A 12144-nucleotide genomic window follows, 5' to 3' on the forward strand; every position below is an offset into this window, starting at 1 on the left:
CTCTATAACGATGTAGATTCAAGCTCCTACTCTTTGCACTATGACATTCTATTAGCTACCTTAGCTATTTGGCATTATTTCCCCCCTCTAGGCTGCCTTTGTCCAATCTCTAGCATCCGTCGTTCGGCACCTCGTCCTCGGTGACTCGCGTCTATGCACCATGCCCACTGTTACAAATGTGGATCTAAGGAGGCTCAAAGCAAGTGACTGAAATCATCATTAAGAACATGACAATTAATCTTTAATTAAGGACACTACTAATCAAGGCAATAGACTAAAGGCAAACAAATAATCTCATTGCCATAATCAAGTTTCATACACCCATATTTATAGTCTTGGGAAGGACTCCAATCCATGCATCCATATTTATAGTCTTGGGAAGAACTCCAATCCATGCACCCTAGTGCCAACCATGTGTTCATTAATGCTCACATTACATGTGCAAACCTTGTGCTTTCCATGCCTTTTGACCTTGACTTCACCTTTTACAAGTGACCATACAAATCAACCTTTGATATGTATGAGATGAGGTAAGAAGTGTATATGATAGGATAAGATGTATATGGGTTGTGATAGGGCAAGAATGGATGTGATGTAAAAGATTAGATGTGAAGGTATATGGGGTTATATGAATGGGAATGTGAAAATGGATGTATGTATGTGGATGTGTGAATGTGGAGATGGGAGTGTGGATGTATGAATGTGAAAATGGATGTATGCATGAAGATGTATATACGTAGATGTGAATGTGGATGTAGGTATGTGTGTGGATGTATAGATGTGAATGGAAATGCGGATGTGGATGTATGTATATATATGGATGTATAGATGTGAATGGGAATGTAGAGATCCCTGATCAACGTTGTGATCTTGCTACTAGCTCCGCGATTTTTGAAATTCTTATAGATGAAATTATACCAAAAAAGAGAATTTCAATTGAAGAAACGAAGATATATAGATGGTTTATTTGGAAAAAAAAAAGAGGTTTCGAGGGAGCCGCATGCAACAATCCATGAGAATCCACTCTAAGTTAGCACAAACCTTTTTATATGAAGCTCTTGGGGGGAAAGCCAGACTCTGATACTTTTTATATATGCTGAAGCTTCTCCGGGAAGTTGGAGGGAAAGCCAGAGAGAGCCAGAGAGAGAAAGAGAGAGAGAGAGAGATATGGCTCCCGTTGTGAACACTACCCAGCAATGGGTCGAGAAGTAGTAAGTCCCTCTCTTCTTCTTCTTCTTCTTCTTCCTCTGCAGACAAACCTCATGTAAACTTTCTGAAGTTTTGGTCTCCCTGTGTTTGAGCAGCCGACCCAGGCAAGTGAAAGACGTGGTTCATCAGGACGAAGTCGTGCTAACCCTCACCAATACTCTTGAGACAGGCAATGTATGCTCGAAATGAGGATTTTTTAGGGTCTCTCTTTGTGCTATCTGAATTGTCTGTGGGCTCTGTTCTACTTTTCTGTTTCTTGTTTCTAATCACGGTTTTAATTCTCAATTTAAAGGAAATTTTTTGCTGCTTCAATTAAGTAGGCCTTGTTTCAAATTCGGGTTTGGTCCACAGCAGGGGTTTTCAGGGACTCGGTTTCTCTATTTTTGAATTAGGGTTAGGGACTTGGTTTCTCTATTCTTGAATTAGGGTTTTTCTTGCCCGTAGTTCTGCTTATTTGAATTGCCTTTTTTTCTTGGTCATTGTAAAGTTAGGGCTTTGGCCAGAATTGATATTTTTTCTGCTAATATGAGCTCACGAAGGAATGCAGCTACCACACCTGCTCTTTTATGGGCCTCCTGGTACTGGCAAGACATCAACGGCACTAGCGATTTCACGCCAACTGTTTGGGTAAGGGATTTTCTGTCACATGACCCTTTAAGGATTATGATCCATTCGGGATAATGACCCATTAGGGTAGCTTAGTTTTTTTAACGCATAATTCATTAGAGTCAGCTCAACAATCTGCCAAGTTTTAATCTGAAGATGAATCACTTCATGAGTGGAAGGGTGTTAACACAGACATACATGTTTGCATGCGTGCACATACACATATATACATGCATTGATGTTATACTTGCAACCAAGCATGAACTGTACCTGGTTTTGCAGGCCTGAACTCTACAAAACCAGGGTTTTGGAGTTGAATGCCAGTGATGATCGGGGAATAAATGTTGTGCGAACTAAAATTAAGGATTTTGCGGCAGTGGCGGTTGGACCTGGCATAAGGTGATGTTCTTGCCATAGACTGACTTGTGTTCTTGTTTGCCAAATGCTCATTAGGCCCATGTCGTGGTGGAGGTCTCCTACATTTAGCTAATAGAACGCTTGGTGTGGAATTTCCAGCGGTTATCCATGCCCGCCATTTAAAATAATCATTTTGGATGAAGCAGATTCTATGACAGAAGATGCACAGGTAGCTGTTGAATCTTTTAGGGAATACAACGATCAGAGTTTTAGTCTTTGATTTCTTTTTTAAACGGGTTAGTTGCATCTGACAGGCTGACAAGGTATTTCTTACTGTGCAGAATGCATTGCGGCGCACTATGGAAACATATTCTAAAGTTACCCGCTTCTGTTTTATATGCAATTATGTGAGCAGGTAACTTTTGGGGCGTGCTCGTTATATATATACATGCATGCATGCATGTATCTATGTATTTTTGTATGTTCATGGATGGATGCATGCATGTACGGATGTGTGTGTGTATATGCATGCATGCATGTATATATACATATTTGCGTATACGTATGTATGTGTAAGTCTTTGTAAATTTACATTTATGTATTTATGTGTGTGTGTGTGTGTGTGTGTGTGTGTGTGTGTGTGCGTGCACGTGTGTGTTAACGGATGTATTTTGTGTTATATATGTTTGCTTGCAATGCATGCATGCTCGTAGAGAAGAGATTGCAATCATGTGGCCTATTTTTTGCAGGATAATTGAGCCCTTAGCATCAAGATGTGCTAAATTCAGGTTCAAACCTCTTTTGGATGATGTATTGAGTAATCGTATCAAGTACATTTGTCAAGAGGAAGGTCTTTTGCTTGACACAGAGGTGTGCAAATCATGGCAGTGTTATATATATTGTATCTGCATATGAAGTATCCATATAGAAGTTTAAAAGCACTCTTTAAAGGGAGCACTTACACATACCCTTTTTTAACACAGGCCCTAGCAACTCTGAGTCGTGTATCGGAGGGAGACATGCGACGAGCAATCACCTACTTGCAGGTATGATACTTCCTACTATGTTTGGCGTTCCTACGTCTGCTGCTGGTGAAGGTTGTGAGCACGTAGAAATGATGGGAGAGGCTCCCATTCTGCTGCTCATAGGCCTTGAGCTAATTCTGTTATGTGAACTTGTGATTTTTGGTACACATTGTTTGGTCTTGAGGCATGTGGACTCTGAGGATCTGCATCCAGGTCTTGGGTGGTGCACGGCATGTTTTTCAGCATTGAAGGGTGCTGAATAGGAGAGGTGGTGGCCAGGCTGCAGACATGACTGTGGAGGTTGTATGCAGAAAACAGAGTTGCCCGTGTGTTTTCTTCCTATCCTGATGCTGCTGCTGGTTGGGTTTTCACAAGGACAAGAAAAGGATTGCGCATATTTCAATTCTGGGTTGGTAAAAGCACAACACTTGGGGTTGTGGGTGTACCGATTAAAGGTACACCCACAACTCCAAGCGATTAAAGATACTTTGTCAATTAAAGTTAATGCAGCCTTAATAAAAACTGGGGGTTTCTCTGTAGATACATGCCTTCAACAAAATGCTTCACACAAGAGATGCTTTGTGGACGACCCATATGACCGAATTGGGCTCATGCAAGGGTGGAGGTGCTTGCAAGCGGAAGTGCAATTACTGTGGGTTGTAGTGCGGTGGCAGCATAGAATGGGTGAAGCCCCATTTCACAGGTCTAGGAGGGAAGGGAGTTTGCTCTTGTCCAGCTGTGCGGGATGCTATCAAGGCATCATTACAAGAGTGGAAGAGAGTCAAACTAATAGCCCGAATGATGTTGCCAATAGAAAGGAGAGTAATGAAGAGGAGCAAGAAGTGGATGTCTCCCTCATAGGTAGTACAAGCATATCTAAGAAACAAAGGGTTCAGATGGTAACTCTGCACCACGGGCACAAAGGACTCCCATCCTCATTGCTAATGCCTTGCAAAAAGAGACTGTCAAAGCTAGCGTGCAAAGGCAGGCAAAGCAAGAAGCCACCTAAGAGCTAACAAAGCTCTTCATACAGTGTGCTTTGTCTTTCAATATTGTGCGCACCCAACGATGGAGTAAGGCCATAAGGGCAATCAATTGCATTGCATGTGAGTGGGAGAGGGGTCCTCTTACGTGGCCTTGCACACACTGGAGCTTAGAAGGGAGAAACAAGCTGTGGAGATGGAGATTGAGCCGCTCAAGGAAGCATGGCAAAAATACGGATGCATTGTTTTATGTGAAACGGATGGTCGGATGTCAGAAAGACGAATGTTTATAACATCCTCGTCTCATCACGCAACGGCACAATGTTCTTGCGTGTCATAGATGCATCTGTAGAGTGGGCACATTGGTCGCATGTGAGGACATTTGGCGACATATTCGAGAGGGTGTCATGGAGATTGGGCCACAAAATATTGTGCATGTGATCATTGGTAATGGCTCAAATTGTGTCTCCATGGGTAGGATGCTTAAGGAGTTTTTTACCATTGTTTGGATTGTTAGAGTGTGCAGAGGCGGAAGCATAGACAAAGGAAGAAAGAGAGAGAGAGAGACTGCTGACAAGATCACCTTAATTGATTAGCAAAAGGCTTACAATGGTAATAGTGAGCAAATGGGTGCTACAATGTGTGCTTCAGGATAATTACAAGAGTGATGTGAGGAGGCCTTTATAAAGGAGGCCATGTAGTTAGCCGACTTGCATAAATTAGCCATGACAAGTAAAACATGAGAAAATACATGTGTGCCAATAAAAGTGCAAGCTTCCACACAATTAGATACACAAAATTCTAACATCCTCTCTGTAACTCATAGTGTTCAAAAGTATGAAGGAGTAAAGCTAATGAAGATGCAACCATGGACACTCCAGAATTGCATAGTACCGGATACACCTTGGAAAGAGCACTTGTCAACTTGACTCCTTGAAACAAAATGCCACCATGAACTGCAAAGAAATCTACTAGAGAAAGATGATTGCGAAATCGTATTCTGTGTGAGTTCCTTGTAAAATGGAAAGGACATCCCTTGACAGATGCAACTTGGGAAACGGAGTTTCAGTTTTGTAAGCATTATCCTCAATTTGTCATCAAGGACGATGATTCCTAGGAAAGAATGTTATGACCCTTACACGTGGGACTTACACGTGGCAATACGTTGGACGCCTACCCATAGATACATGGGATTTACACGCCAGTAATGTGTGGGACATGTAGACGTTGCGTGGAAAAACCAATGGCAGCATACTATTGCACATCATCGCGTTCGTGGGTGATGGTTGTAGGCCAAAGACCCAGTGATGTGTAGCATGGGGGTACTAGTTGGACATAGGGGACGCATGAGTATGGTGTGTGGCAGGTAAGGTACCCAGTGGACCCTTGGGGTCACTGGTATATATAATGGGAACGAGTGAATGAGAATCCACCGGAAGTTAAAGAGCTAAAGTTCTTCAACCAGAGCATATTGTCTTTCATAGATCCATTGGAAGTTGAAGAGCTAGAGAAAGTTCTTTAACCAGAAGCATATTGTCGTTCATAAATAAAGAAGGGGATTGCATGGCAAGGTTGCTATAAAGTATCTTTCAAGTTCAAGAATTATTTGGCTATGGATGCCAAGTGGGAGGATAAGAACTTCTTTGCAGAGTATCCACAAGTTTTACAAGCATATCAGGAAGCTTTTCAGCTGAGGACAATTGATTAGAAGCCGAGGGGATGTCATCAACCTTTGTATTTTGACATCCAAGGAATGAGGAACGAAGGAGAATGCTCAAGGTTTAAATTCTATTGCAGGGAATTGAGCATTCTAGAACTCGAGGGTTGTCTTCGACGATGCGGGAGCACATCAACAAGTTGCAGGCTCTTCAGCAGGAGGTTCTTCAGACTGGGAAGGAGATATCTTCAGAGGACATGGCCATCACTTTGTTGTCTCATTTGTCCTCTCAGTACTCAGCATTTTACTCCTCTTTGATCACCAGTGGGGCAGGCTCAGCACCCCATGGGAGCAGCTTGTGCCTATGGTCTTGGACCAAGAAGAGCGTTTTACGAACCCTCCACAGGGTGGAGGTTCTGAGGCCTTGACTGGCCAAGGCCGTAACAACAACAACAATAAGGGCAAAGGGAAGTCTTCATCGGAGAAGTCTTTTGAGAAGAAGCCCGACTCAGACCGTGATAAATTGAAGGCCGAGCGGACCTGTAACGATTGTGACGAGAAAGGCCACTATTGGAGAAAATGTCTGAATCGGAGTACCGCGAAGAGTGTTGATTCTTCAGCTTCAGCTGCAAAGACTCCAGCCTTTGTGCACTTGGAGATTTTGGACACAGATGCTTCATCTTCTTTGAGCGGGGAGGCAGTTGGTTTCACCGCCACGGATACTCGGGAGTGGATTCTCGATAGTGGTGCTTCCAGGCACATGACTCCTTCCCAAGAGTTTTTACACTAACTTATACGGCAGTCAGGTCACATTTTCATTGGCGACAATTCCATTATATCGAGGGCAGGATGGAGATCATTGCTGATGGCAAAGGGGGAAGCATCCCTCTCGTGTTCTTTACGTCCCCGCACTTGGTTTTCCTCTATTTTCAATGCATGAGGTTTGCAAGACTGGCTTCCGGGTGGAGTTTGAGGAGCATTGTGTTGCTCTACGGGATTGAGAAACAGGCCAGGTTGTATGAGAAGGCGGAGTGGAGAACGGTATCTACAAACTCTTAGCCCTGTCTTCTTTGACACTTAGATCGGTGACTTGTGGCACTTCCGTTTTGGCCACTTGAATGTGGATGCGCTGCGCGGCGGACTTTTCGGGACCAGTTGGTGAATGGCTTGCCAGATGTTGGAAGCAGGCAGGGACGCTGTAGTTCTTGCATTTGTGGTAAGCAACACATGGAATCTTTTCCGAAGCAGGCTTCTAGGTAGGCTTCGAAACCTTTGGAGTTGGTACACATTGACTTATGTGGACCTATGCAGACCCCATCCTTGGAAGGTTCTTTATACTTTATGCTGCTTGTTGATGATTGTAGCAGATTCACATGGGTTTATTTGCCTTCCTAGAAGGACCAAGCTTTTGCTCGGTTCAAGGAGTGGTATGTTATGGTGGAGAAGTCGTTTGGATTGCGGATAAAGTCTCTTCAAGCTGACAAAGGAGGAGAGTTCTCTTCTAATGGGTTTGTGCGGCGGGACATGGCATCAAGCGAGAGCTTGCCAGTACAGGTTCGCCTTCAAAGAATCAGATTGTGGTGGAGATGGCGAGGACGATGTTGGAGCATCCTGATCTTCCTTATCCACTTTGGGGAGAGGTTGCGGCTACGGTTGTCCATATCCTCAACAGATCTTCGACGACTTCAGTACCAAAGATGACTCCATTTGAGGCTTATTTTGGCAGGAAACCAGATGTCTCCCATTTCCATGTGTTTGGGAGTGATGCCTATGTTCACATTCCAAAGAAGCAGAGGGGGAAGCTTGACTCGAAGTCCTAGAAGCTTGTATTTGTGGGATATAACTCTCTTTTCAAAGGCTGCAAGTTGTATGACCCGGAGGAGCGGAACGAGGTTGTTGTTAGCAGAGATGTTGTCTTTGATTAGCATGTTCGAGCTTCCATTGTCGATGAGCCGCTACTTCTTGGAGACCCAAATGAGTCCGAGGATGACTCCCAGTCTATTGTTCTAGCTAGATAGCCTCAATCAGTTGTAGAGGTTGAGCACGAGGCCGGAGATGAGCCCCAGCAGCAGCAGCTAGAGACTCCGCGTTCTGTTTGAGTACCAAAGTGGTTGTTAGACACCCTTCGGGAGTCCAGTGTTATGGAGCTTCCCTCTGAGTGGACCATAGAGGACGGACCTCGAAGATCGCATTGAGTTCGTGACAAAAGTCATTCAACGGAGCTCTTACAGGTAAACTATGCTTTGATGTCTCATATCATGCGGGACAAAGAGCCCACTTCCGTGAAGGAAGCTCTTTCTCAGGATACTTGTTGGAAAGCCATGTAAGTGGAATTGGATGCCATAGAGAAGAATTAAACTTGGGAGTTGGTTTCGAGGCCGTCAAAACGGTTAGTCATTGGTATCAAGTGGATCTTTAAGACCAAGTATACGTCTGATGGGTCGGTGGACAAGCACAAAGCCAGACTTGTGGCTAAGGGTCATGCTCAGCGGCCTGGCATCGACTATGAGGATACTTTTGCACCGACAGCGAGATGACCACGATTCGGACCGTTCTTGCCCTTGCCTCTTCTTAGCGGTGGCCCGTATATCAAATGGATGTAAAATCTGCGTCCCTAATGGTGACTTGCAGGAGGTGTATGTTGAGCAGCCTCCAGGCTTTGAGATTCGAGGATCAAAGGGGATGGTTTACAAGTTGTAGAAGGCCTTGTATGGTCTTAAGCAGGCTCCTAGGGCTTGGAATCAAAAGATTAATTCCTTCTTTTTACGGACTGGATTTCAGAGATCAGTTGCTGCAGATCCTAACTTGTATCTCTTTCGGGAACGCGGTTTAGTCACGTTGATTATCCTTTATGTGGATGATCTCATTCTCATTGGCGGTCATGTGGAGCACATAGCAATGATGAAGGCTGCCTTGTCAAAGGTGTTTGAGATGACTGACTTAGGCTTACTCCACTTCTTCTTGGGATTGGAGATTTGGCAGACCCAGAGGGGGTTCTTTGTCTCTCAGCAACGGTATGTTCATGAGTTGCTTGAGGCCTTTGGGATGGAAAAATGCAAGCCTATTACTTCACCGATGGATCCGAACACGAAGCTTACAGTGAATGATCCTTGTGAGCAAGTTGATACCTCTCTGTATCGGAAGCTCGTTGGTTCATTGATTTGGTTGCTAAACACCAGATTGGACTTGAGCTTTCCTGTGGGGTTGTTAAGCTCATTCATGTAGATGCCTTTGAAGACTCATTGGGACGTAGGATTGCGGATCTTGTGGTATCTGCAGGGTATGAAGATCTTGGACTCTTCTATGACACTAGAGGGGGAATGATTGATGGAGTCCAACTCCAAGGCTGGAGTGACTTAGATTGGGGAGGAGACCCAGACACGAGGAGATCTACATCAGACTATGGTTTCATCCTCGGCTCGGGAGCTATTTCATGGAGCAACAAGAGGCAACCAACTGTTGCCTTGTCTACAGAGGCAGAGTACCGGGCTGCTTGTGGTGCTGCTTTGCGAGGTTGTGTGGCTACGGAGGTTGCTTGGTGAGATTGGGTTTCTACATAAGGAGCCGACGGTCATCTAGTGCGATAACCAGAGCTGTATCGTTATTGCTTGGAACCCCATGCCCAGACCAAGCACATAGAGATACAATATCACTTTGTTCGCGAGAACTCACTGGGGTTGGTTCCACATCCAGGAGCTGAGAGGGGGTGTTAATAGTCATCGCTTGTTTGTACTTTACACACGAGGGCCTCTGTTGTGGGTGTGCCCGCCCATTAGGTGTTTCTCCATTTTTTTTCCTATTTTTTCTTTTATTTTTTCCTTTTATTTTTGGTCGTAGGACAGTTGTATGTTGTCCGCTGTTTTCAGTGCTGGCCGACTGTTTTGTTCTTGCCGACTCGCCTTTTTAGGCAGTTGGGGGCATATTGGCTATTGTCGGCTTGTTTTAGGCTGGCCAACTAGCAACGTAGGGCCATATATATAGATGGCCCTGACCCCCATACCTTTTGTATCATTGTGTGTATTGGATCTTGTGTATAGAGCAGAGTTTATACAGTTTCTCTCTCCTCTCTCTTCTGCGTTTTGCTCTCTACAGCAGTTGTCTTTCATTTCTGCTGTGCATTCTGACGGCTTCAGCTTTGTTGGCCTTCAAACGTTCATGTACCAATGGATCCTCGCGGCAGTAGAGCTTCAATTCTTCTTGTTGTGTAAAAAGAAGAACCTGCATATGTGCAGCTCTTAAGTCTGGACTCTTCTTCCTGCATTTTCTCTTTCACACGGGATGGTTGTCCCACATGTTCTTGTTCCCTAATGTGCACCACATGAGTTTGCTCATCTTGTAAAGCATTTGAAGCATGCATTTCATTGATCCTGCCCCTTGTGTTGGCATCTTCAACATTCATTGTATGGCTGTCCATAGTGTTCTAAGTGTAGAGATAGCTAGTGTTCTCGGTGATTGTCTTTCACGATAGAAGTGAAAGACAACCGTGTGCTCTAATACCAATGTAACTTGGTTGAACACAATGCTATTAATACACTTAAATACACCAAGATTTAATGGACAACATGTTCAATACAAGAAGTAATTTGTTGAATTGACAAGAGACACCCAATGAGCCAGAACGGTCGGCCTCTTCCTCAAATAAAGCATATTGATCTTGGGAGAATCAAGTACATAGTGTCATGGGCATTTCACACCGGATTTCTCACCCCCTGAAAACACTCTTGCAAGCTTGGAAAGCACACTAGCAAGCTTGGATATGGAGTTGGGAAGGAGAAAGTGTAGAAAATACAGCCAAAAGGCCTCAAGAAGAGGGGCGCCAACTTCTAGAGAGAGGGAAGAGAGATACGATGAGATGTCCACCCTAGGTGTCAGGTAGAGTGGACAAGTGACTTGTGGTGCAAGTTGGGATGGACACATGGCTGGTTGCTTCCTTTGTGGCAAAACTTTTTTGAGGACTATTTTGGATGTAGGCCAGGATGTACTGGGAGCGAAGGATGTCAGTTTCGCAGTCATCATTCTATAGTCGGTAGGAGATACGTTGTTCGTGTCACCATCTCCTTCACTGAGTCCCTCCCCATTAGATTCTTTGGATAGTTTCCCCTCGCATACATCGGAGGACTACTAGTTTGCCAAGTTCTTCTTCGATGCCTTATGAGGAATGAGCTCAACTTTTGAAGCTTTTGAAGCCTCCGAAGTTCAACAGGAAGATGGACGGAGAAGTCATCACAAATTGGACCCGAGAGATGGCTGCCATGTTGGGCCTTGGCTGTCTTGACTACTATGATCACCAACAACCAGTGCTTCCCGCAACTCCTTGTGTGTGGTGGACAATTATCTTGCTAAGGCTTCGCGCTTTCACATTTCAAGAGACAATATGCATAGTCGAGGAAAAAGGTTTTTGACTTAACTGGAGTCACTTCCAACTTGTGAAACCTTTTCTATGGGAATAGTGACAATCACTTCTAGGGCATGATCGCTTCACGTACCACAAAGGTAGGTCCACTAATCTTGACACCCACATTTTGGCAGGAGAGTTCTTTTCATAGTATCTGTAAATTTCATCTCTGCAGGCAAGCCTATCTAGAAGAGATGAAGATTTGGATCTGCAACTGCATCTGAGGTGCTCTTCGTCATGGGGTTAAGATCTTTACGAGCTTACTAAAGGGCTACACAAATGTGTAGCAGTACAAGCATATTTGGTTTGGCTAGAATGTTGATGGGTAACTAGTGCCCAAATGAATTTCTAATGGGTATCTGAGTCTGTGGAGGGGGACATTTTCGCATGCAAGTTAACAAGAGGGTGAGTGGTGCCTAGCTGCTTTTATGATGGCGTACATTAGCTGTGCAAGTCTGCTGTGCCATCTCTTGGTGACCACAGTAGGTAGGGGAGGATGGAGGCTGGCTGCACCAGTGCTCCGAGGGTGGTGTCGCACCCTAGGGTTCAGGAGGTACTGCTGCTTGCATTTTCTACAATGATTGTTGTGTAATCAGATGCAGCCTTTAGCTGTAAGTCCTGAGAGAGTTTGTCTCAGCTCCATTGTATGATCGTATTATTGATTCTTGAAGTGATGTAAGCACCATGCTCAATTTCTCTTCGTGGTGTTTTTTTGAACCATTTTTTATTGTTTCTTCTACAGAGTGCAGCACGATTATATGGCTCATCCATTTCAAGTGACAATTTGATCAACGTTTCCGGGGTAAACTTTCTGGTGTAAAACTGTATGATTATGATGTTTGTTTATGGTATGGTGGTTCTGTAAGTTGATATCAGCAGAAAGTTCTTGTCAGGAACTTGTAAAATCTAAGA

At 44.3% G+C, this 12144-nt stretch overlaps 1 protein-coding gene across 2 annotated transcripts in view; it reads left to right on the forward strand.

The window, feature by feature from the left end:
• The first annotated feature begins 1031 nt into the window (after positions 1–1031).
• EMB1968 (ATPase family associated with various cellular activities (AAA)) overlaps positions 1032–12144 on the forward strand; it is a 31385-nt gene continuing 20272 nt past the window's right edge. For both annotated transcript variants that reach the window (XM_086808898.1, XM_086808899.1), the window contains exons 1-9: positions 1032–1211; positions 1305–1383; positions 1757–1836; positions 2098–2214; positions 2332–2401; positions 2514–2587; positions 2922–3042; positions 3156–3218; positions 11975–12034. In XM_086808898.1, coding sequence (XP_086665024.1) covers positions 1168–1211; positions 1305–1383; positions 1757–1836; positions 2098–2214; positions 2332–2401; positions 2514–2587; positions 2922–3042; positions 3156–3218; positions 11975–12034 — 708 coding nt within the window. In that variant the 5' untranslated portion in view covers positions 1032–1167. The remainder of the gene's footprint in view (positions 1212–1304; positions 1384–1756; positions 1837–2097; positions 2215–2331; positions 2402–2513; positions 2588–2921; positions 3043–3155; positions 3219–11974; positions 12035–12144) is intronic.

Source organism: Cibotium barometz, chromosome 14 (assembly GCF_041138505.1).
Source record: "Cibotium barometz isolate CiBa-2024 chromosome 14, ASM4113850v1, whole genome shotgun sequence".
Lineage (NCBI taxonomy): Eukaryota > Viridiplantae > Streptophyta > Polypodiopsida > Cyatheales > Cibotiaceae > Cibotium > Cibotium barometz.